The following is a 24,593-nucleotide window of genomic DNA, read 5'->3' on the forward strand; positions in this document are numbered from 1 at the left end:
GAAATGCTTGTTTATTTTTCATGACTCCTGTTTATTTAAATTAGTTTGACTTTATTTTTCCCCTGGTGGTTTCACCCTCCAGCAGCAGCCCTATCCAAGCCTCACAGTTTGAGAAACACTTTCAGGAATGAGATTTAAACTAACTTGGATTTCTTCCTCTGTGTCCGAGTGTTTAGATGTGCAAATGTAAAAAAAACTTTCACAAATATTGTTTACATCACTATTAAACACAGGTACATTTTGAGTTATGTGACTATTATTGTATTTTTTTAACCCAATTCATTCCAAACATTTTTTTAAATAAAATTAATATATCAATTAGACAACATAAAATAAAAGTGAAACATCACACTGCATCTTTAATCACATCGGTATAAATGTAAAAATGATGAAACGTCTAATAACTAACAGAAATTTAAACATCTGTTCAGGTGTCGGAGAGCCTTGTGGTGAACCATGGTGACTTTCTTGTCAGGGACTCTCAGTCCAGTCAGGGTGACTTTGTCCTTACCAGCCGGTGGGAGCAGAAAACGCTTCACTTCGTCATCGGGAAGGCGGTGGTTCAGTCCGCTGAGACGTACACTCGGGTTCAGTACAGCTTGGAGGGCGAGGCCTTCGACTCCTTACCTGCCCTTGTTCATTTCTATGTGGGCAGCCGGGCGGCTCTGACTCGGTGGAGCGGAGCTCAGATTCACCAGCCAGTCAACAGGACGTTGCCACTTAGCTACCTGGAGACGGCTTTCTGCACCACTGCCGTCACCTCATCGGGTCAAAGGGGGCTGAGGAACGGTAGCATGGGAGGAGAGGAGAGGGTCTGTCCGAGAAGGTGCAGTTCCACTTGTTTAATTCCTTTTAAGTTACGATTTTTATGTGTAACATAATAAACGCACAGCGTGAACTCATGTGAAAAACTATGACACACGAGGACTGTAAATGAATTGTCTGACTTTTGATTGTTTAAGGCTATAAAGTTTATTTTATAGTAAGAAAGAAAAACATAATCCAATAAAAAGTTTGCCACGTTGAATTTCTTGATTCACTTGGGGAAAAACAATGGAGGGCTTCATAGAGCAGTTAAGTAAAAACATGAACTCATCCTCTTTACAATCTTGTATTGTATGTGGTGGATGAAATTAAAATGAGTCCTGTGGTTCTATAATATGTGCCATCTCTCTCCATGTAGTCCTTCCTCTAACAACCACAAGGTGGCAGACGTGAACAGGCAACAGGATGGCCAGCTGAGTCCTGGAGAATTGTTTCTTTCTACTCCTTCTAGCCGCTGTAAGTTAAACCTTTTCTCCTCTTGCCTCACAGCTTGATAATCCCTAAATACTCATCAGTATTATGATGAATCAATAGTACAGCAGTAGGAAGAGGGTCAAAAAAAGAGTCTTATTTGGGTTGTTATTGCCCCAACAGCCTGGTCTGCCTGGCTTTTAGTCAACAGCCAGGAACTTCAACCTGATTCAGAGGATCTGTGGCTGTTTGCTCTCTGGCTTGTATAACCTCAGCAGCAGGTCACTTGTGTAGACCTGGGCTAAACCCTTAGACACTTTAACCTTTTAACATTTTTCACAATCGACATGATTTTATGTTTTAAATGTAGTCATTTTGCTTTTCCAGTAAAAGATGACATCTGATGAATAGTAAGAGTTAAAAGAAATCATTCAAAATTTATTCAAAGCTTAAAGTGTTTCCTTATCCAGAATTTAGATACTAAATGTGCATTAGTTCAGTCTTAAGAGAAGCGTGACAGTGGACAGGCTGGACACAAACATAGTTGCTGTAATCTAGTTGATGTTTAATGCAAGGATGGGTCTCTGAGTTTAATGTATGATTATGTATAATGTATAATGAAGAATATTTATATTTCCATGTTTTAAACACAAAAGGAACAAGGAAACAGAAAAAAAGAGCAAAGTATAACAAGATCTGGGCAAGAATAATCAGGAATTCTAATAAAGACATCAAACTGTTGATAAAGATATATATATATATATATATATATATATATATATATATATATATATATAGGTCATTGTCCTTATTTTTCAACAGGACAATGACCTAAACAACACCTCCAGGCTGCGTAAGGGCTATTTGATAAAGAAGGAGAGTGATAGAGTGCTGTGCCAGATGTCAGCCTCCATAGTCACCTGACCTAAACCCAATTGAGATGGTTTGGGATGATATGGACAGCAAAGTGAAGGCAAAAAGGCCAACAAGTGCTTGTGATCTCTGGAAACTCGTTCAAGACTGTCGGAAAAGTATTTCGGGTGACCTCATGAAGCTGAACGAGATTATGCCAAGAGTGTGCAAAGCAGTAATCTAAGCAAAGGGAGGCTATTTTGAAGAATCAAAAATATTTTTTGAGTTATTTCACACTTTTTTGTTTAAATTCGGTATGTGTTTATTCATAGTTTTGATGCCTTGACAGAGAGTCTACAATGTAAATACTCAAGAAAATAAAGAAAACCCATTAAATGAGAAGGTGTGTCCAAACATTTGTAGACATCAAAGGTTTAAAAGACAAAACTATTATTAAGAATTTAAATTGTGTTTTTTGAAGCTGCAAACTAATTAGATAGCAGAAATCCCGAAATCATGTAGTAATTATTAATATAGCAAGATTAATAATTACATCAGCAATAAAAACATTTAGCCATTTTCTTAAATAACCAATCCTGACAGATTGTGATTAATGCTGACAGGTAAGACAGTGCAACAGTATGGTTTTCATTCTATATATTGCACACTCTGTCTGTATTATGGTAAATATAATGGCCAAATTGCGAATGTTTTTTTTCCTGTAATTACATTTTAATTTCATTTAACTTTTTGAAGGGTACATGTATGGATTATAAAGATTATACATAATCAGTAATGTCAGTCAGCAACATTGTCTTGTTTATCTGTATTCACACTTGACAAGATGAAAATTCAAAAAACATTTATATTGTGCTCATTTTCAGAAACGAAAGTGGTTACAAATTTTGCAACACAATCATCATTCCTTTTTGACTTTGTTTCTGTAAAATAATTTACGCAACAGAAACCTGACTGCTGAAACAAAAATGGTAAATACTAGCAGAATAACTGCCAGCAGAAAGGCTGCTACATCGATCGAGTAGTACTGGATGCTGGACATCTTGTAAGACTCCGTCCTTAAGTGCGCCGCTCCTTTGTGCCGCATGACAAACTCGATCCAGAACATGGCTCGGTCCAGCGGTTTCATAGGCTGATCTCTTTGGATGCTGGACAGCTCCTTCATCTTCTCCCTGTAGGATGGTTGGTAGAGTACCTCCTTTAGCGCCTCCAAGAAGTTTTCTTTGTTCACTGTTGCAATATCAAGGACTTTGGCCACACCTCTTGCTTTCATCCTGAAGAAGTTATCAGCCTGGTCAAACATAAGGGGCAGGCCAACCAGGGGCACACCGTGGTAAACGGCCTCCTGTATCCCATTGGTGCCTCCATGGGCCACAAACACTCTGGTCTTGGGGTGACCCAGGAGGTCATTTTGGGGCAACCAGTCCAAGATTCGCGTGTTATTACCAAGGGTGGATGGTCTTTTGCCTTTGTGCCTCCAAATCACCTTCTGAGGAAGTTCTGCAAAAGCAGCAGCAATGTCTTCAGTGATGTCCACTGGAAGTTTTTCCACTATAGATCCCAGTGTCATCACAATGACACCATGTTCACCTGAGCTCTGCACAAAGTCCTCTAGCTCTTTAGGCAGGGGCTTGGAGGGTTTGCACTGAAATCCTGACATGTAGACAACGTTTGGCATTGTGGGTCGAGGGAACTCAAAGGTGAAATCGTTTCTCATCAGCCAGATGTCTGCTGACTGAAACAGCTCCATGTAATGTACATCACTGCCAAAATGACGATGGACAAATGGTTTGTAGTTTGGTTCTGTGACGTACCAAGTGTGAAAACATGTGAAGAAAAAGTAGAGCATATTCTGGACACGCTGAATGAAAGTCATCTTGTCAGTCAGCTCTGTCCCTGGTATGGGGATGTAAGAGAGTGGGGAAGGTGCAATTACAAAATGGCCTTCACCCTGAATAGTCCATCGGACATTAAAGACAAGTGGAAGACCCAAACGATGAGCCATAAGAAAACCTGTACCAGTCGTAGGATCAGTCAGAACCAAATCATATTTGGCATCACGGAGGCTCTGCATCAGCTTGGTATCCTCAAACATTCCCTCCACCATCTCAAGCACCTTGACATGCATTTGATACAACTGTTTCACTAAGTCATGCTCCATTGATAATCGAGTCCACAGTGAAGCACCTTGTCGACGCATGATTAGTGTTTCCATTACAAATGCCTCAAAGTGCTCTTTGTTAAAACCATTCGAGAACTTTATAGTGATGGTCTTGTAGTGAGGGGACTCTGACTTGATGTACCAGGTGTCGTTTGGCCGCACCACTGTGACTTCATGACCTCTGGAGTGAAGCTCTGCGATGATGATATTCATGTTGATCCAGTGACTTCCATCCACAGGGAACACCAAGACTTTCCCTCCATTTACCAACAATGTAGAGCATAGCAGCACTGCAAGTGCCAGCAAGTTTGGATGGCACATCTCTGAAAGAGTCAGACAAAGATGTCAGGATGTTAGATCATCTCTTATGAGGAGATGGAGTTTGAGTTTAAGAGTTTGAATCACCCTAATAAATAAGGAGAAATACCTGAGATAAAGTTTAAGTTGAGAAAATATGGACTGGCCAATATTTAAACTTGACCACTGGATGTCAGACGTATTTGCCAGGTCTGCTTTGGTTTTGGCTTAGATAAGATAAAAACGTAAATTTAAAGGTTAAGATAAAGATGTGAATTATTATCTTAAAGTCATGAGCCTCTTACTCACAGCAGTGAGCATCTCGTACAGTTGACCTCATTAGTGATAAGTTAGTGACTTTGCTGCTAAATTTTCATACCTTTTTAACATCGCAGTCACAAAAAGCAAAATAAGAAATAAGAAACTAAAGTGAAACTCTAAACACTATGAGATTGTCCTTCAAGCATGGGCTCAAAATGTGGTCATAAATATTTTGTACTTGTAAAAAAGATTTGTATGTGTAAAAAGAATTTGTGTGTGGACTTAGAAAAAAAACCCCCTGCAAGTTACAAGTACGAATTTTGACCCTATTTTTCTTCCTTTCATCTGATTGGTCAATGTCATGTCAATCACAAATGTAACAATCCAATCAGAGAACAGATGGGTTTGGCTGTCAGAGGGGCGCTTTTTTTGAACTGCAGGTCTTTGAAGGGAATAAATGCCCTTTTACATGCCAACCCAGCGTTTTCCTTCATCACCACGAAGGAAAACAGTCTGTGGTCGTCCGAGTTTGGTGATTTTTGTGTCACAGGTCTACGTGTTTAATACAGGGACTTCCACAGCCTTTTCAACAGCGCTGCGGACCGCGGGGTGGGGGCGGGCAGTGTTTTGGAAATGACAGTCTTCATTACAAAGCTTTCTTCGTTATGAATTAGCATACATGTTTTTATTGAACATTTGAGGAACCAGCAAAAAAAAACCAGAAACTCTTGTAGAGGACATAAAGTCAGAGATAGAAAAGACAAGGAGCAGGTGCATCTAGTACAGGTAGAGCTGCTGCAAAAACCCACAGAGCCCAGCAGCCAGCGTAACAAATTCTGGATCCTTTGCTTTTAGTTAGCAGTTAGCATTAGCAGCACATCCTGCGTCCGATGTGAAAGGACTTTTATGCTGCGCACTGTGACTCACAGCAATGGTCCTGGGTCAGCCCTGACTTTGTGTTAAACTAATCCTAAAGTAATAATGGTATTTCTAACCACTGATATACCACAACTTTATCCTTTCAACAGCTACTGAAACTTAGGGGACCTAGCTGCTATCGGATATTTATATAGAGATCCTGCAGCTTCAAACTGTATCACCCTTCAAGGACCTGCAGTTCAAAAAAGCGCCCCTCCGACAGCCAAACCCATTTGTTCTCTGATTGGATTGTTACATTTGTGATTGACATGACATTGACCAATCAGATGAAAGGAAGAAAAATAGGGTCAAAATTCGCACTTGTAACTTGCAGGTTTTTTTTTTTCTAAGTCCACACACAAATCTTTTTTACGCACACACAAATCTTTTTTACACACATATAAATTCTTTTTACACACACAAATCTTTTTTACACACATACAAATTCTTTTTACACATACAAATCTTTTTTACACACACACACACAAATCTTTTTTACACACACACACAAATCTTTTTTACACACACACACAAATCTTTTTTACACACATACAAATCTTTTTTACACACACAAATCTTTTTTACAAGTACAAAATATTTATGACCACATTTTGAGCCCATATTCAAGCCTTCTTTGGTTTCAGTAGCTAAAGACTTGCATTGATTCAGTTTAAATTAAATAATGTAAGGAAACACTAATAAGCTTCTTAATTTCTTATTTGAAAGAGACAGACATTTCTGTTCTTCAGGATAAGATCAATTTGAGCAAATTCTTGATCCTTCATGTTCTACCAGTAAAGTGGTACAGTCCAATATTTCACTTTACTCATGCAGCAAATAAGTCTTTAGTCCTTCATTAAATGTAATCATGTGAAACCTAATGTTGTGCCCTTAAACAGGGGGAATAGTGAGGAGAGATGAATGAATAATACTTACACGCAGCTCTTGCTTTCGCTCGTCTGTATTGAGTCTAACAAAAACAACACAATCAGAACCACATCCTCGTTGCTTTGATACACTCAGTTTAAGGACCACAGTTTCCAACTAAGGCTGCGTTCACACTGCAAGTCTTAATGCTCAATTCCGATTTTTTGATCTAATCCGATTTTTTTTGTCTGCTTGTTCACACTACAAATAAAATGTGACAGCAAACGTGCTCTAGTGTGAACCCTCAAAGAGGCCCGCATGCGCAAAAGAAGACGTCACACAACGCGCTCTGTTTAGACCCAGACCAAACAGTATTGTTTGACTGATGGCCCTTAATGTAAAGAGTTGTTTCGGACTTTGTTTCCCAATTGTGCTTTAAGTTATAAAGTTATGGTGTTATTTACATATGGCCTAATAATTATTCTTATTGCTGTTTTAGAGAGGAGCGGTGCTTCAAAGGATAGTTGCAGATTTCTGTCAGAATCTGCAGATTATACAGTTCAAATAAAATGTTCATGTTTCACTGGATGGCCAGGAAGCGTTCACGATGTCTTCTCGGGCGCTTCTGCGGTGCTGATAATTGGCGTCTGTCTTGTGTCAGTGACGTAACGCGACATGACATTCAAACAGCAGTCGCTTTCTAAAACATCAGATATGTATCGGATTCAGTACCACAAACGAAAGTGCTAATTTAGTTTAGCTTTCCAATTCAGCACAATTCAGTTATTAATCAAAAGGTTGTGCTTACCTTTAATTTAGTGGGCCCCGTACACCCGATTGATCTGCTGATTCCTGTCTATCTGACACTGGACTCTGTCCTCCTCAATTTAACACTCAGACTCACATCAACCGGGCAGAAAGACAAAAAACTGTCCCGATTCTTTTTTGATGTGCTGAGAATAAACAACCAATACTCAGATCAAGTCCAGTCAACAACAGTTATTTATTAAACACATATGTGGGAGATGTACACAACGTCACCCTCTGCATAGATCTCAAAGAGGAAGCACATGTCATACTGTTTTATATGTCAGGTTTCACGCCCCCTCATGCGTAAGCAGATAACATAACACGCATCAGTTACCGTTAGTGACAGTAAGACACAATTCCTTTTTCCGTGATCTTATGCAATTACTTAGAAATCTTTCTTAACTGCCTCTTGCCCCAGGGTTTCTTTTTGTTCTCTCTTAGCAGAGCAAACGCACGCCATGCTCTCTGCAACTCTGCAGCTTCCTGTCCTGCACAGTTTCAGTCTTGCTAAGCAACAGTGTTGGTCAAGTTACTTGAAAAAAGTAATCAGTAACTAATTACTGATTACTTCCCCAAAAAAGTAATCCCGTTACTTTACTGATTACTTATTTTCAAAAGTAATTAGTTACTTAGTTACTTTTTAAAAACACGATTTACAACCTGAAGAGGTGATAAAGCGATAGATCTTTCAGCCCAATTCTACTTTTTCTACATAATCCATCATACAAAATGTAATCAAATGGAAAGGTCCCTTTTTTTTAACTTGTTTTATCAGTTTTAATCTTTTAACTTTATGCATCAAGCAAAAATTTAATTATATGCACCATTCTCTGACTTGAATAAATTAGTTTAACATTTAAACCTATTTTCTGCACATTCCAGCACATAAAATAAAATATTTTTTGTGTTTACACTCACTCTTTCAAATAGATGCAAGTAAAACACAGCAGAAAATAAATAAAGTCAAAGACTCAGCGGTCCTGTTGCTCTATTTTCACCTGTAAAGCAGGACTACGGTAGGCGGAGGTTTACCCTGGTGCAGGTGTGCAGCGGTCAGTTGAAGAATCCGCGAGTTTCTCTGTGAGTTTCCCATTACGTTGTTGCGCACTCGGTGCTTGCTTGGAAGTTTAGGGGTTTTTTTCGCTGTAAAAAGAAGTTTTCTTCCCACACACGATGGACGCTAATGTTTTTGTTACTTTTTATGGAATCAAACTCAAAGTAAGGTCAGTACTTCCACGCTTTAAACGCTGCACGCTCATACTCTCTCCTGCACTCGATATATGATCCATTGTTGATCTGCACACAGCTGTTGTCACTAACAGCGCACTCGCTTACGTCACTGTCGTGAGACATTCTCGCAAAAAGTCACGGTTTTAGTAACGCAGTAACGCAGCGTTCCTATGGGAAAGTAACGGTAATCTAATTACCGTTTTTGCAATAGTAATCCCTTACTTTACTCGTTACTTGAAAAAAGTAATCAGATTACAGTAACGTGTTACAAGTAACGCGTTACTGCCCATCTCTGCTAAGCAATGACCTATGACACAGTTTATAACTGAAAAGTGGCCTGTAATATACTGGCCTGTTATTCAATGCATAAAACAAAATACACAGCAAATAAGCACTAGAAAATATATTTTCCTAATGCTTGCTGTAGGATGAACCTTTGACCAACTAGGCGCAGAAGGTATTGCATGGCGCTGCAGAATGCTGTGGTAGCTGTTTTGGTTCAGGGTGCTGCTCATTCTGTACAAATCACCAACCCTGGATCCAGCAAAACAGCCCCAGACCGTCACACTTCCTCCTCCATGTTTGACAGTGGATGGCACACACTGTGGAACAATCTTTTCGTCTACTCGATGGCGTACAAAGATCCTGCCTGATTAACCAAAGATTTCAAATTTTGATTCGTCAGTCCATAATACCTTCTTCTAGTTTTCAGTGGCCCAATGGTGGCGTTTCATGACCCAGGCAAGCCTTTTTGTCTTATTATGACACCTTAGCAAAGGCTTTCTTGCTGCAACTCGTCCTTTCAAACCTGTAGCTCAAAGTCTTCTTTTCATCGTTGAAGCTGAGACTTGCTTACTACGACATTAAGCTGTGCTTGAAGCTGTTGTCCTGTGAGCCGCTTATCATTCAAGCTGTTAACTCTCAGAAACTTGTCCTCTGATTCAGTTGTGGCTTTGGTACTGCCAGAGTAGACCTCTTCCTGTCAGAGTTTGCCCAGTTTCTGAGTGCCTCTTGATGTTGAAGGAAACTGTACTCACTGACACCTTGACTTTCTTTGCAATTTCTCTGTAAGACAGACCTAAATTTTTAATTGCTATGATGGTCTGGCTCTCTTCCACTGTTAATTGTCTTTTTCTCGCCATTTTTGTAGCAACACACTGCTTTCTGCTGTACAATACTGTTCAAAATGGTAAATGGCCTGTATTTATATAGCGCTTTACTAGTCCCTAAGGACCCCAAAGCGCTTTACATATCCAGTCATCCACCCATTCACACACACATTCACACACTGGTGATGGCAAGCTACATTGTAGCCACAGCCACCCTGGGGCGCACTGACAGATGCTCATTAGGGTCTGGTAACACAGTGTGTTCCCACACTGCTTTTATGCAGACAGAGGGGGGTGCAAGTGATCCAGAAAAGTTGGGACACCTGTAGGAATTAGTAGCACCAGCTTTCAAGGCTTGATCAACCTCCATTGCTGCAGAACAGCTTTAAATTGTTAACCAATTTCGTGTTCCCTGAAGTCTTCTTTAGTTTCAGTAACTAAAAACTTGTATTGATTCAGGTCAAATTGAATAATTTTAGGAAAAGCCAATAAGCGTCTTTATTTTTTATTTGAAAGTGACCAAATATTTGTGTTCTTCGGGATGAGACCAATTTGAGCAAATTCGTGAGCCTTTGCGTTCTTCCAATAAAGTAGTACAGTCCAATATATCACTTTACTCCTATTCTGTTTGCATAGGGTTAATGTTAGGGTTGGGGTCATTGCCAGTGATGACTTAGACCTCAAAAAGTTTAAAATTAAAAACAATAAGAACTTGACTTGTAAAGAAAACTCACACGATAAATCGGTGTCAGATGAAAAACTTTCATAAATCCTGAATATATGATTCAAGTAGTTAAATACGGAGCCTCACACGGGACATTGCAGAAAAAAAAATGAAGATTAACTTCTGTGAGATCTCGCAAAACTTTTGCGAGTGCGGTGTTCCCCCCAGCTCTAGTGGGCCTCGACTTCCCGGTCAGCTTTGAGCTGGTGGGTAACAGATGTCTCCGAAAACATCGGCGCACTTTTGCAAAAAATTGATGTCTTGATAAAAAGTGCAGATATTTGCCGCCATTGTTAGAAACTGGAATTGGCTGGGCCGTGTCATGAATTCTGGGATAGGTTGGGCCACGAAGGATACACCGACTCGGCCTTCAAATGCGACCTGTGAAGGATTGCAGCCTATTTTGCGAGATTTCACTGAAGTTCATCTTTATTTTTTTTTTCCTCCAATGTCTCTTCTGGGGCTCTGTAGTTAAATGTACTTAAGTTAAAAATAAATGTAACAATGGAGACATTGCTGTATATATATATTTTTTAAATCAACAAAGTGATCAATAGTGTTCTATGGTAATATGTAATTCAGTGCACCAAAATAGTTGTATTAGATTTCAACTTACTTTATTTTCTATTCCAGCAACATTTGAAATAGAGTGGGGAAAAATAAACAGTACACAGTGAATTTCAGCTACTTGCACACTGTTTCTATATTACTGTGAATATGTTGGTCAGGTTACAGAAGTTTTTTTTATGCACATGAAAAATATCACCATCAAATTCTGTAATATTTCTACAACAATACATATAATAAAATATGTTCTATAGTTGAGCACTACATGAGGCCAAAATCTTCTTATGTGCTCTTAATGAAGGTTTAAACATCATCACCATATGGGTGTAGGAAAATTTAATTATCTCCCTGTTCAACTGTTAGACAATTTTAGGAAATGTGGTGATTCTTAAAGTGTTTACAACAGCAAAATATTCTAAGTCACGTGAATTTAAACCCGTAACTAATTTATTGATTTACTTGCCTCATTTTCTAACTTTTTACTGAAAAACACTGAAAATTATATACATTTTAAGTTTTTAAGATTGGAAAAAAACAAACAACAAAAGCACATCTGAAATGTGATTAGACCGAGGTTATTAGACAATTGTGAGATTTGCATTGCTGCGCTGAGCTGCACACACTCAGGTTTGTTGCACTACCAGTACAAATTGATCTCTGTCCTTCTCCTGAATAGAGAACAGATGACAAGCATAAAAATCATCATTCCTTTTTGACTTTGTTTCTGTAAAATAACTTACGCAACAGAAACTTGACTGCTGAAATAAAAATGGTAAATACTAGCAGAATAACTGCCAGCAGAAAGGCTGCCACATCGATCGAGTAGTACTGGATGCTGGACATCTTGTAAGACTCCGTCCTTAAGTGCGCCGCTCCTTTGTGCCGCATGACAAACTCGATCCAGAACATGGCTCGGTCCAGCGGTTTCATAGGCTGATCTCTTTGGATGCTGGACAGCTCCTTCATCTTCTCCCTGTAGGATGGTTGGTAGAGTACCTCCTTTAGCGCCTCCAAGAAGTTTTCTTTGTTCACTGTTGCAATATCAAGGACTTTGGCCACACCTCTTGCTTTCATCCTGAAGAAGTTATCAGCCTGGTCAAACATAAGGGGCAGGCCAACCAGGGGCACACCGTGGTAAACGGCCTCCTGTATCCCATTGGTGCCTCCATGGGCCACAAACACTCTGGTCTTGGGGTGACCCAGGAGGTCATTTTGGGGCAACCAGTCCAAGATTCGCGTGTTATTACCAAGGGTGGATGGTCTTTTGCCTTTGTGCCTCCAAATCACCTTCTGAGGAAGTTCTGCAAAAGCAGCAGCAATGTCTTCAGCGATGTCCTCTGGAAGTTCTTCTACCAGTGTCCCCAGTGTCATCACAATGACACCATGTTCACCTGAACTCTGCACAAAGTCCTCTAGCTCTTTAGGCAGGGGCTTGGAGGGTTTGCACTGAAATCCTGACATGTAGACAACATTTGGCATTGTGGGTCGAGGGAACTCAAAGGTGAAATCGTTTCTCATCAACCAGATGTCTGCTGACTGAAACAGCTCCATGTAATGTACATCACTGCCAAAATGACGATGGACAAATGGTTTGTAAGTTGATTCTGTCATATACCAAATTTGTAACATTGAGAAGAAAAAGTAGAGCATATTCTGGACACGCTGAATGAAAGTCATCTTGTCAGTCAGCTCTGACCCTGGTGTAGGTATGTAAGAGAGTGGGGAAGGTGCAATTGCAAAATGGCCTTCACCCTGAATAGTCCATCGGACATTAAAGACAAGTGGAAGATGCAATTGGTGAGCCATTAAAGCACCTGTGCCAATCCCAGGATCAGTCAGAACCAAATCATATTTGGCATCATGGAGGCTCTGCATCAGCTTGGTATCCTCAAACATTCCCTCCACCATTTCAAGCACCTTCACATGCATTTGATAAAAATGTGTCATCAGGTCATACTCCATTGATAATCGAGTCCAAAGAGAAGCACCTTGTTGACGCATGTCTAGTATTTTCATGACAAATCCCCCAAAGCGCTCTTCATCAAATCCGGCCGAGGAATTTATAGTGATGGTCTTGTAGTGGGGGGACTCTGACTTGATGTACCAGGTGTCGTTTGGCCGCACCACTGTGACTTCATGACCTCTGGAGTGAAGCTCTGCAATGATGATATTCATGTTGATCCAGTGACTTCCATCCAGTGGGAACACCAAGACTTTCCCTCCATTTACCAACAATGTAGAGCATAGCAGCACTGCAAGTGCCAGCAAGTTCGGATGGCACATCTCTGAAAGAGTCAGACAAAGATGTCAAGATGTTAGATTATTTCTTAAGCAAATGGTTTGAGTTCAAGAGTTTGTATCACCCGAATAACTAATGAGAGATATACCTGAGATAAAGTTTAAGTTGGGAAAATATGGACTGGCCAATATTTAAACTTAACCACTGGATGTCAGACGTATTTGCCAGCTCTGCTTTGGTTTTGGCGTCGATAAGATAACAACTTAAATTTAAAGGTAAAGATATAGATGTGAATGATTATCTTAAAGTCATAAGCCTCTTACTCACAGCAGTGATCATCCTGGGCAGTTGACCTCATTAATGATAAGTTAGTGGCTTTGCCGCTAAATGTTCATACCTTTTTAACTTCGTAGTCACAAGGAAACAGCAAAACAAGAAATAACTTATGTATGAATAAAAAATGATCCTCCAAAAGAGCATGAAAGTCCTTCTCTTGATTAGGGTTATGGTGTAATTTAAGGTTTTGGAAGCAGTCCATTATTGTTATTGTCAAATGTTACAATCAGAGAAATTTTGATGACCTTTAGTTGAATTCCACAGTCAACATTCATATAAACTATTGGTCAAAAGTTTTAAAACACTCCCAATTTTTCTATTTTTCTAATTGAAAATTATGAAGTTTAGTGTCTCATTGCACATTGAAATGAAAGCATAGTATAAACAAGCAATTGGAGTTAAAAAAGAAATCACTGAATCAGTTTATTGACAAAATCTATTCTAAACTTTTCACTCATTAAAGTAGCCACTTTTGGCAGATATAACAGCCGAGCACACTTGTGGCATTCTTCCTACAGTAGAAATCAAATATTCTTCACAGAGTTCTTCCCATATGTGTTGCAGAAGTTCCCATAAATGTATGGCCATTGTAGTTTGCTTTGCTTTCACTCTTCTGTCCTTTTCATCCTAAACCAGATCGATGGGGTTTAAGTCTGGAGACTGTGCTGCCACTCCATGTTTTCAAGCTTACCATCTTGTTCTTTTTTCCTGAGGTAGTTATGGCATAGGTTGGACTTATGTTTTGGGTCATTATCTTGCTGTAGGATGAACCTTTGACCAACTAGGCGCAGAGGGTATTGCATGGCACTGCAGAATGCTGTGGTAGCTGTTTTGGTTCAGGGTGCTGCTCATTCTGTCCTAATCACCAACCCTGGATCCAGCAAAACAGCCCCAGACCATCACACTTCCTCCTCCATTTTGACAGTGGATGGCACACACTGTGGAACAATCTTTTCGTCTACTCGACGGCGTACAAAGATCCTGCTTGATTAACCAAAGATTTCAAATTTTGATTCATAAGTCCATAATACCTTCTTCTAGTTTTCAGTAGTCCAATGGTGGCGTTTCGTGACCCAGGCAAGCCTTTTTGTCTTATTATGACACCTTAGTAGGGATGGGTACCGGTATCTTCTGACATAAACGGTAGTAACTAGACCGAAAAGCAGCGCATATTTCAGTGCTTTTTTTCCCCTGAGATGTCATACACTTTGGATTCTAGCCAATCATTTTACCTTTGCAAGGATAGTAGGCGGGCCCAGATACGTACGTTCTTTTAGAGCAGAGCTACAGATTAAAAATGACCAAGGCAAAGCGGTCAAAAGTCTGCAAACTCAGCAGCTTGCAACAAGTGCTTTATGGTGATACTGTGATACTGTGCAAAGGAGGTAACACCTCAAATCTGACGACGAACCTGGAGACGCATAGCATTTTTTTAAAAGCCGAGAAATGCATCATATTTGATAGCTTGCTGCAAGACCTCACACCGACCACATCTACTGCGGGTGTGGTGCCTGTTATCGGACCTGGAGTTAGCAACATCCCTCAAGAACCCGAAGAGGAGAGTCGTGGCCCCTAGCCCTGCCAGTGTAGCAGAAATGATGACGGATGATGATGGCAGCAGCAGCCGTTCTTCTCTGGGCGAGTAGCTTAATGCTGTTCGTGTGTAATTTATGTTGAGTAGGCTAACCACGTTATTAAATTAATGCATGTAAGGTGAACTAGCAAACACCGTTGTAGTTACATGTGGCTGTCTTCTTGTTTGAAGGCAGATACTCCCTTCACCCTGGCCAAAAAGGCTAAAATGTCCAAAGAAAAAGTGGAAAACAGCTAAACATGAGAGGTTTTTGGACAAAGTTTGTGTTCTCCATTCTTTAAGCACCAGTTCGAGCTCCGTTTAAGCACTGGCACCATTTCAAAAGTACTGGTTTGGCACCGGTATCAGATAAAACCTAAACGATACCCATCCCTACACCTTAGCAAAGGCTTTCTTGCTGCAACTTGTCCTGTCAAACCTGCAGCTCAAAGTCTTCTTTTCATAGTTGAAACTGAGACTTGCTTACTGCGACCATTAAGCTGTGCTTGAAGCTGTTGTCCTGTGAGCCGCTTATCATTCAAGTTGTTAACTCTCAGAAACTTGTCCTCTGATTCAGTTGTGGCTTTGGGTCTGCCAGACCTCTTCCTGTCAGAGTTTGCCCAGTTTCTGAGTGCCTCTTGATGTTGAAGGAAACTGTACTCACTGACACCTTGACTTTCTTTGCAATTTCTCTGTAGGACAGACCTAAATTTTTAATTGTTATGATGGTCTGGCTCTCTTCCACTGTTAATTGTCTTTTTCTCGCCATTTTTGTAGCAACACACTGCTTTCTGCTGTACAATACTGTTCAACTGATGCTCATTAGGGTCTGGTAACACAGTGTGTTCCCACACTGCTTTTATGCAGACAGAAGGGGGTGTAAGTGATCCAGAAAAGTTGGGACACCTGTAGGAATTAGTAGCACCAATTTTCAAGGCTTGATCAGCCTCCATTGCTGCAGAACAGCTTTAAATTGTTAACCAATTTCGTGTTCCCTGAAGTCTTCTTTAGTTTCAGTAACTAAAAACTTGTATTGATTCAGGTCAAATTAAATAATTTTAGGAAAAGCCAATAAGCGTCTTTATTTTTTATTTGAAAGTGACCAAATATTTGTGTTCTTCAGGATGAGACCAATTTGAGCAAATTCGTGAGCCTTTGCGTTCTTCCAATAAAGTAGTACAGTCCAATATATCACTTTACTCCTATTCTGTTTGCATAGGGTTAATGTTAGGGTTGGGGTCATTGCCGATGACGACTTAGACCTCAAAAAGTTTAAAAGTAAAAACAATAAGAACTTTTCAAATATTTCACGTTTTAAAAAAAGAAAACAAAAAAGTGTACTTCTCAAATCTGACAAAAAAACTTGACTTCTAAAGAAAACTCACATGATAAATCGGTGTCAGATGAAAAACTTTCGTAAATCCTGAATATATGATTCAAGTAGTTAAATACGGAGCCCCGCAAGGGACATTGCAGGAAAAAAAGAAGAAGAAGAAGATGGACTTCTGCGAGATCTCGCAGAACTTTTGCGAGTGCGGTGTTCCCCCCCAGCTCTAGTGGGCCTCGACCTCCCGGTCAGCTTTGAGCTGGTGGGTAACAGATGTCTCCGAAAACGTCGGTGCACTTTTGCAAATAATTGATGTCTTGATAAAAAGTGCAGATATTTGAAGTTTACACAGCTACATTCATGCCTGTAAACATCTTAAAAGTTTATTTTCTCACCGAGAAAGAGTAATATTAAAACTAAGTAGCCACGAAGGATACACCGACTCAGCCTTCAAATGCGACCTGTGAAGGATTGCAGCCTATTTTGCGAGATTTCACTAAAGTTCATCTTTTTTTTTTTTCCTCCAATGTCCCTTGCGGGGCTCTGTAGTTAAATGTAGTTCAGTTAAAAATAAATGTAACAATGGAGACATTGCTGTATATATTTTTTTTAAATCAACAAAGTGATCAATAGTGTTCTATGGTAATATGTAATTCAGTGCACCAAAATAGTTGTATTAGATTTCAACTTACTTTATTTTCTATTCCAGCAACATTTGAAATAGAGTAGGAAAAATATACAGTACACAGTGAATTTCAGCTACTTGCACACTGTTTCTATATTACTGTGAATATGTTGGTCAGGTTACAGAAGTTTTTGTTTTTTTTAATAAATTTGAAAAATATCTCCAAAAAAGTCTTGTGAAATTTCTGCAGCAATACATATAATAAAATATATTCTATAGTTGAGCACTGCACGAGGCCAAACTCTTCTTATGTGCTCTTAATAACGCATTAAACATCATCACCATACAGGAGTGAGAAACATTTAATTGTCTTCCTGTTTAACTGTTAGACAATTTTAAGAAATGTGGTGATTCTTAAAGTGTTTACAACAGCAAAATATTCAAAATCATATTAATTTAAACTCACAACTCATTCCTTTACTTATTTTCTACTTTGTCACCAAACTTTCCTGCAATGTATTTATGTTTCAAAGTTTCAAGATCCAAATGCAAATAAACAAAAAGACATCTAAAATATGAGTAGACTGAGGTCATTAGGAAATGTGAGGTTTGTATTGTTGCACTGAGCTGCACACACTCAGGGTTGTTACACTACCAGTACAAATTGATCTCTGTCCTTCTCCTGAATAGAGAACAGATGACAAGCATACACAGTTTGTAACACAATCATCATTCCTTTTTGACTTTGTTTCTGTAAAATAACTTACGCAACAGAAACTTGACTGCTGAAATAAAAATGGTAAATACTAGCAGAATAACTGCCAGCAGAAAGGCTGCCACATCGATCGAGTAGTACTGGATGCTGGACATCTTGTAAGACTCCGTCCTTAAGTGCGCCGCTCCTTTGTGCCGCATGACAAACTCGATCCAGAACATGGCTCGGTCCAGCGGTTTCGTAGGCTGATCTCTTTGGATGCTGGACAGCTCCTTCATCTTCTCCCTGTAGGATGGTTGGTAGAGTACCTCCTTTAGCGCCTCCAAGAAGTTTTCTTTGTTCACTGTTGCAATATCAAGGACTTTGGCCACACCTCTTGCTTTCATCCTGAAGAAGTTATCAGCCTGGTCAAACATAAGTGGCAGGCCAACCAAGGGCACACCATGGTAAATGGCCTCCTGTATCCCATTGGTGCCTCCATGGGCCACAAACACTCTGGTCTTGGGGTGACCCAGGAGGTCATTTTGGGGCAACCAGTCCAAGATTCGCGTGTTATTACCAAGGGTGGATGGTCTTTTGCCTTTGTGCCTCCAAATCACCTTCTGAGGAAGTTCTGCAAAAGCAGCAGCAATGTCTTCAGCGATGTCCTCTGGAAGTTCTTCTACCAGCGTCCCCAGTGTCATCACAATGACACCATGTTCACCTGAACTCTGCACAAAGTCCTCTAGCTCTTTAGGCAGGGGCTTGGAGGGTTTGCACTGAAATCCTGACATGTAGACAACGTTTGGCATTGTGGGTCGAGGGAACTCAAAGGTGAAATCGTTTCTCATCAGCCAGATGTCTGCTGACTGAAACAGCTCCATGTAATGTACATCACTGCCAAAATGACGATGGACAAATGGTTTGTAGTTTGGTTCTGTGACGTACCAAATTTGAAAACATGTGAAGAAAAAGTAGAGCATATTCTGGACACGCTGAATGAAAGTCATCTTGTCAGTCAGCTCTGTCCCTGGTATGGGGATGTAAGAGAGTGGGGAAGGTGCAATTGCTAGATGGCCTTCACCCTGAATAGTCCATCGGACATTAAAGACAAGTGGAAGACCCAAACGATGAGCCATAAGACAACCTGTACCAGTCGTAGGATCAGTCAGAACCAAATCATATTTGGCATCATGGAGGCTCTGCATCAGCTTGGTATCCTCAAACATGCGTTCCACCATCTCAAGCACTTTCTTATTCATTTCATAAAACTCTTTCACTAAATCATATTCCACTGATAAACGTGTCCAAAGTGAAGCACCTTGTCGACGCATGATTAGTGTTCTCATAGCAAATCCCCCAAAGCGCTCTTCATCAAATCCGGCTGAGGAATTTATAGTGATGGTCTTGTAGTGAGGGGACTCTGACTTGATGTACCAGGTGTCGTTTGGCTGCACCACTGTGACTTCATGACCTCTGGAGTGAAGCTCTGCGACAATGATATTCATGTTGATCCAGTGACTTCCATCCACAGGGAACACCAAGACTTTCCCTCCATTTACCACCAATGTAGAGCATAGCAGCACTGCAAGTGCCAGCAAGTTCGGATGGCACATCTCTGAAAGAGATTCTGACAAAAATGTCAAGATGTTAGATTATTTCTTAAGCAAATGGTTTGAGTTCAAGAGCTTGTATCACCCTAATAACTAATGACAGATATACCTGAGATAAAGTTTAAGTTGGGAAAATATGGACTGGCCAATATATAAACTTGGAGGTCAGATGTATTTGCCAGGTCTGCTTTGGTTTTGGCTTTTAAGATAAAAACTCAGATTTAAAGGTTAAGTTATAGATGTAGATTATTATCTTAAAGTCATGAGCCTCTTACTCACAGCAGTGAGTATCTCCTACTGTTGATCTCATTATTGATAAGTTAGTGACTTTGCCGCTAAATTTTCATACCTTTTTAACACCGTAGTCACAAAGAAACAGCAAAACAAGAAATAACTTCTGTATGACTAAACAATGATTCCAACAAAAAACGTGAAACTTGTCCTCTTGATTAGAATTAATTTCAAACGTTACAATCAGCTAAACCTTTTTGTACTTGATTTGAATTCTAGAGTCAACATTTATATATGTAAACTTCGTTGATTCTTATGAATATTCATGTTAAACATTTAATCTTTTACTTTTTGTTTTTAAATATGACTTTGCTCATTATCTGCAGTAATGTTTTCTTTTAAGAGATAAGTCGAAGTTTGTGTTCCTTCAGTAAATAGAGGCTGACAAGAAGTTTGGGAGCTAGAGACGAGCATGTTGCACAGTAAAGGTGATTGTGGTGTGGAACCCCAGACTGTTCATATGATCTTAATTAAAGTGTAAATATGAGGGGGAAAAAAGGCAGAATTCACTGTACCATTTGAAAAAAATAAATTAAATTTAAAAAAAAAATAATGAAATGCGGGTGAATTTGAAAAACTAAAGTGAAACTCTAAACACTATGAGATTGTCCTACAAGTCTTCTTTGGTTTCAATAACTAAAAACTTGCATTGATTCAGGTCAAATTAAATAATGTAAGGAAACACCGATAAGCTTCTTTATTTCTTATTAGAAAGTGATGGAAAATTTCTGTTCTTCAGGATAAGACCAGTTTGAACAAATTCTTCAGCTTTCACGTTCTTCCAGTAAAGTGATACAGTCCAATACTTCACTTTACTCACGCAGCAAATAAGACGTTAGTGCTTCATGAAAGGTAATCACGTTAAACCTAACCCTTCATAGTTTTTCATATATTGTCAGTGAGAATGTTTAGTAGTTTTTCGTCTGATGATCAAAACCTTAGGAAACAGTTTTAAATAAATACTACTCGGGGTTGGGGGTCATTGCTGATGATGACTTCGACCTCAAAAGGTTTAAGAGTAAAAACAATAAGAACTTTTAAAATGTTTCATGTAACAAAATGGTAAAGCTGAAACTTGACAAAAATAGTGACTTCAATTATCCCTCAATAAAAAAAGAAAAATTGCATAATAAAAGGTGTCAGATGGAAAACTGACAGAGGCGAGGCTGCCGGACACTGGCGCCACCGGGCCCTCTGACCACCACCAGTAGGCAACGGGTGAAGTGTCTTGCCCAAGGACACAACGACCGAGACTGTCCAAGCCGGGGCTCGAACCGGCAACCTTCCAATTACAAGGCGAACTCCCAACTCTTGAGCCACGATCGCCTTCCATCCACAGGGAGCACCAAGACTTTCCCTCCATTTACCAACAATGTAGAGCATAGCAGCACTGCAAGTGCCAGCAAGTTCGGATGGCACATCTCTGAAAGAGATTCTGACAAAGATGTCAAGATGTTAAATCTCTCCATCTGTTTAGTAAGGGCCTTGAGTTTAAGGGTTTCTATAAACTTAAAAACAAACAAAAATGATTTAGAAAATTCCTTCCTGCATACACACTGGAAGATATTGGCAGTGATGTAGTGACTCCAGATCAAGAAATGACAATGAATTTCTGCAACTTGCAATGATGACAACCAAAACGTAAGTTATGAATGTTTAAGAACACATTAGATGCTATCTAGTGATTCTTATTAAACATAAGAATGACAGTTAAATCCAAGAGGCCAATTTATTTTCCTGATTAGAAGTCAGGATGTACTTAAAAAGGTAACTTCTGAGCCTTGTAATTTCACTTTGGGAATGTGGCATTGTACATCATTAGTGATCTAGGTTACTAATCTGAGTAAATAACATAACTCAGTCATTTCAGTTTATGTTTGACAGCAAAGGTTGCCGTATAGCTAAAACCACCCTGATTCACACCACCACCAGTCTTTCTACAAAGGATTTCCAGTAGTTTTTCACTAAGCTGAGGCACCCTACTTTAATACTTGCATAGCTTCCAGATTTTCTGCAGCTCACTGGTTCAACTGCAGTGTGGAAATTCCTGCCTCTAAATCTCAGGAGGTTTAAAAGAAGGCAACAAAGCTGTTTGCTGTTTTTTGTTCCCTCTCAGGTTTCACAGCTGCCAGCATTAGTGGGTATCAAATTATAAAGCAAAATGTAAAAGCTGCCATTGTTTAATGTTAAATGGTAAATGGACTGTATTTGTATAGCGCTTTACTTGGTCTCTAAGGACCCCAAAGCACTTTACACTACATTCAGTCATCCACCCATTCACCCACACATTCACACACTGGTGATGGCAAGCTACATTGTAGCCACAGCTGCCCTTGGGCGCACTGACAGAGGCGAGGCTGCCGGACACTGGCGCCACCCGGCCCTCTGACCACCACCAGTCAAAAGACCTTTTGTGCTTGCAAGACTTAACATTTTTTCCTTAGTTCCAACATTAAAATAATCAAAACAAAACTGTATAAGAAAAATCTTTCTGTTTTGCATCAAAAAAAGTAACTCCATGTTCTCTCTGTATTTAATTTGAGAAAGTCTGAACTTGTGTGACCTTTGAAGTTTCCTTCTTTTTTTCGAAAGAAAACAATTTTCCAAGCTGAAATGCATCCGATTCCAAAACAATTCATTCTTTTTCTTGCTTTTGTTCCTTGTGATCAGAACAAACTATGACTGTGAAGGAGGATAGTTTATATAGTGAGATTCCTCCATGCAATCATAAAGCTCAGCCTTGTTATTGTTGAGAGGAGACACCTGGGAAATATTCTGTTCCTCTGTGAGAATCCATATGCTACAACTTAGCTGGTTGGTCATGCATATTTCAGAACAGAACTCGCAGCGTAACTACACAAAGAAATGCTCTAAAACAGCATTAAAGGTATTTGGGGTTTACATTAAAATGCCATTTTATCTTCTAAAACTTTTGCTGATCTTGGGTTTTTGATCTAAGTACTTACCTAGAGCGTCCCTGTAAAAAGATCTCACGTTTCAACCAGAGCCTGTTGTTTGTGTGTCCAGCCTGCTTCACCGGTCTCTGAGTGAATGACTGCCGTCGGGCTCTGACGAGCAAAACACCTCTGACCGCATTGGCTCTAAGGTAGCAGGAGTAAGGTTCAGAGCCTTTTGTAGTTTTCAGCAGCAAGGTGAAATTGGACAAGAGATAAGAGAAAATTGGATCAAATGTTGTGAACTCTGATCTATAGATGTAGTAGATAATACTGTTGCTACAGGTTACTATAGACAAAGGCAAGTGTATCTGAAATGAATGAATGGTTTTGGGTGAAAACATTTGAGGATAAAATGGAAGTAATTGAAAAATTGAAGGCAACATAGAAATAAACTGTTGTAATTGAGTGTGATGTAAGTAGAAGGTTATTGGTGTGCATTAATCAAACAGTGTGTTCAAATAGTGAGTTCATCTACATGAACTTCATTACCTCGCCCTCTGACTTAAAAAAGTGAACGCGTTGTTTCACAAGACAAATAAATTGCACATTAAAACAAATAGCAGGCCATGAGCTAATGATCAGGGAAAAAAACATTAACAAGAAAAAATTCCCAAGTAAAGCTGCAATAGAGTTCGAAAGAGTTAATGCAAGTCTTCAAAAGATACATTATACTGTAGGTGTGTCCTATTAATTGATTAATTAATTAAATGATTCACATGATTCTACTGGATGTCCTCACACGGTAGATTAATTGCATTCAGAGACAACAATTAATGATAAAAAGGAATCTACATTTCTGTTTATTAAAAAACAAATTGAGCAGCGCCGCTTGATATTAACTGACATGACTGTGAAGTCAAAGAAACCAAAAAACGGTGAATAAACTAAATGACATTATAGTTTGTAAGTAAAGATTTAAATCGGGGAGAGAAATATCATGGCACCAGTAAACTCAGTCTAGACAATAATGAAGGCAGAAATAAACTGACAGAAAGGAAGTGAAAATGCAGAAAGCAAAAAAGAAATTATCCTTCAAAATAAAGCAGGAAGTAAACTAAAAAAGGGAAACACCAAGACACAGACTAAGGTGAAAATAAGAGGCGCACAAAATATGAAAGTTTAACATTAATTAACTATGAGTCAACCCAAAAGCCATGATGGTATAATATTCCTCTCTGCCTTAGAGCCCTAAAATAATTGTCCAAAACTATTAACCACAGTGATCAGCTATACTGATGATATTTCTATCAGTATATTTCATTGTCATGGGTTCATTAGTCTATAATAATCATCCACATAGAATGTGGCACTTCCTCTTATTATGTATCTCAAGTAGTGTCTGAAATGTATATATTTATTCTGCTTTATTTGGATAAATATTTGTAAACATCTTTTTCCTAATTTCCCTCCCTTCTTCTTCAGCCCCCACATCCAGAACTCCGTCCAGCAGCCGGACTCCCACTGTGACTCCGTCCCTGCCGAGGCGCTCGGACACCGTCCAACCTCTGCCCTCTCCCAGCAGCACCCTACAGAGACAGCATCTTGACAGACCCCAACCTCACCACACCCAGGTCTCTCCCTCCTCTCATGCAGACGGGAGCTGCTACACAGAGCTGTACCCTGGTCCTCAGAGCTATGTGGAGAGGCTGCAGGCAGAAGAGGGGTCAGTGGGGGTCGACCCACTGAGGGCCGAGGATGGGAATGTGTACTTTTCGCCTGTGGTGGAGACGGTCTCCTGTTTCAAACCCAGCAGGTACCAGTCACCATTGATGGGAAAAGAGAATAAGCCTCTAGAAGTGGGCGTCCTGCGGAGGGTGAAGGAGCTTCTGGTGGAGGTCGATCCCAGGACAATGGCCAAACACATCACCAAGGCTGACTGCATGGTACT

The 24,593-nt window shown here is 39.7% G+C and overlaps 4 protein-coding genes and 1 long non-coding RNA gene across 9 annotated transcripts in view; 2 read left to right on the forward strand and 3 right to left on the reverse strand.

Moving 5' to 3' along the window:
- sh2d3cb (SH2 domain containing 3Cb) overlaps nt 1–24,593 on the forward strand; it is a 49,424-nt gene that overhangs the window by 19,361 nt on the left and 5,470 nt on the right. For both annotated transcript variants that reach the window (XM_040050387.1, XM_040050388.1), the window contains 3 exons: nt 432–826; nt 1,184–1,281; nt 24,128–24,588. In XM_040050387.1, coding sequence (XP_039906321.1) covers nt 432–826; nt 1,184–1,281; nt 24,128–24,588 — 954 coding nt within the window. The remainder of the gene's footprint in view (nt 1–431; nt 827–1,183; nt 1,282–24,127; nt 24,589–24,593) is intronic.
- LOC120745488 (UDP-glucuronosyltransferase 2A2-like) lies at nt 2,050–7,779 on the reverse strand. Of its 2 annotated transcripts, XM_040050394.1 has the most exons (3): nt 7,419–7,779; nt 6,680–6,713; nt 2,050–4,590 (listed from the first exon to the last, which is right to left on the reverse strand). In XM_040050394.1, the coding sequence occupies exon 3, from the start codon at nt 4,586–4,588 to the stop codon at nt 3,008–3,010; it is 1,581 nt and encodes a 526-aa protein (XP_039906328.1). In that variant the 5' UTR covers nt 4,589–4,590; nt 6,680–6,713; nt 7,419–7,779; the 3' UTR covers nt 2,050–3,007. The 2 variants fall into 2 exon arrangements, with proteins under 2 accessions (XP_039906328.1, XP_039906329.1); XM_040050395.1 differs by lacking the exon at nt 6,680–6,713.
- On the forward strand, nt 8,855–20,287 carry LOC120745491. Its single transcript, XR_005698644.1, has 2 exons — nt 8,855–11,211; nt 17,329–20,287. It is a non-coding gene; the product is annotated as an uncharacterized LOC120745491 (long non-coding RNA).
- Nucleotides 11,605–18,316, reverse strand: LOC120745487 (UDP-glucuronosyltransferase 2B31-like). The gene is made up of 2 exons (XM_040050393.1): nt 18,308–18,316; nt 11,605–13,238 (listed from the first exon to the last, which is right to left on the reverse strand). Exon 2 carries the CDS (start codon nt 13,223–13,225, stop codon nt 11,753–11,755), a length of 1,473 nt encoding a protein of 490 aa, XP_039906327.1. The 5' UTR covers nt 13,226–13,238; nt 18,308–18,316; the 3' UTR covers nt 11,605–11,752.
- LOC120745486 (UDP-glucuronosyltransferase 2A2-like) lies at nt 17,849–23,136 on the reverse strand. Of its 3 annotated transcripts, none has more exons than XM_040050392.1 (3): nt 22,715–23,136; nt 21,075–21,171; nt 17,849–19,365 (listed from the first exon to the last, which is right to left on the reverse strand). In XM_040050392.1, the coding sequence occupies exons 2-3, from the start codon at nt 21,167–21,169 to the stop codon at nt 17,880–17,882; spliced, it is 1,581 nt and encodes a 526-aa protein (XP_039906326.1). In that variant the 5' UTR covers nt 21,170–21,171; nt 22,715–23,136; the 3' UTR covers nt 17,849–17,879. The 3 variants fall into 3 exon arrangements, with proteins under 3 accessions (XP_039906326.1, XP_039906325.1, XP_039906323.1); XM_040050391.1 differs by having other exon boundaries at nt 21,075–21,183; XM_040050389.1 differs by lacking the exon at nt 22,715–23,136 and having other exon boundaries at nt 21,075–21,971.

The sequence above is a fragment of the Simochromis diagramma genome, unplaced genomic scaffold (genome assembly GCF_900408965.1).
Source record: "Simochromis diagramma unplaced genomic scaffold, fSimDia1.1 OVJJ01000131.1, whole genome shotgun sequence".
In the NCBI taxonomy this organism is placed as follows: Eukaryota; Metazoa; Chordata; class Actinopteri; order Cichliformes; family Cichlidae; genus Simochromis; species Simochromis diagramma.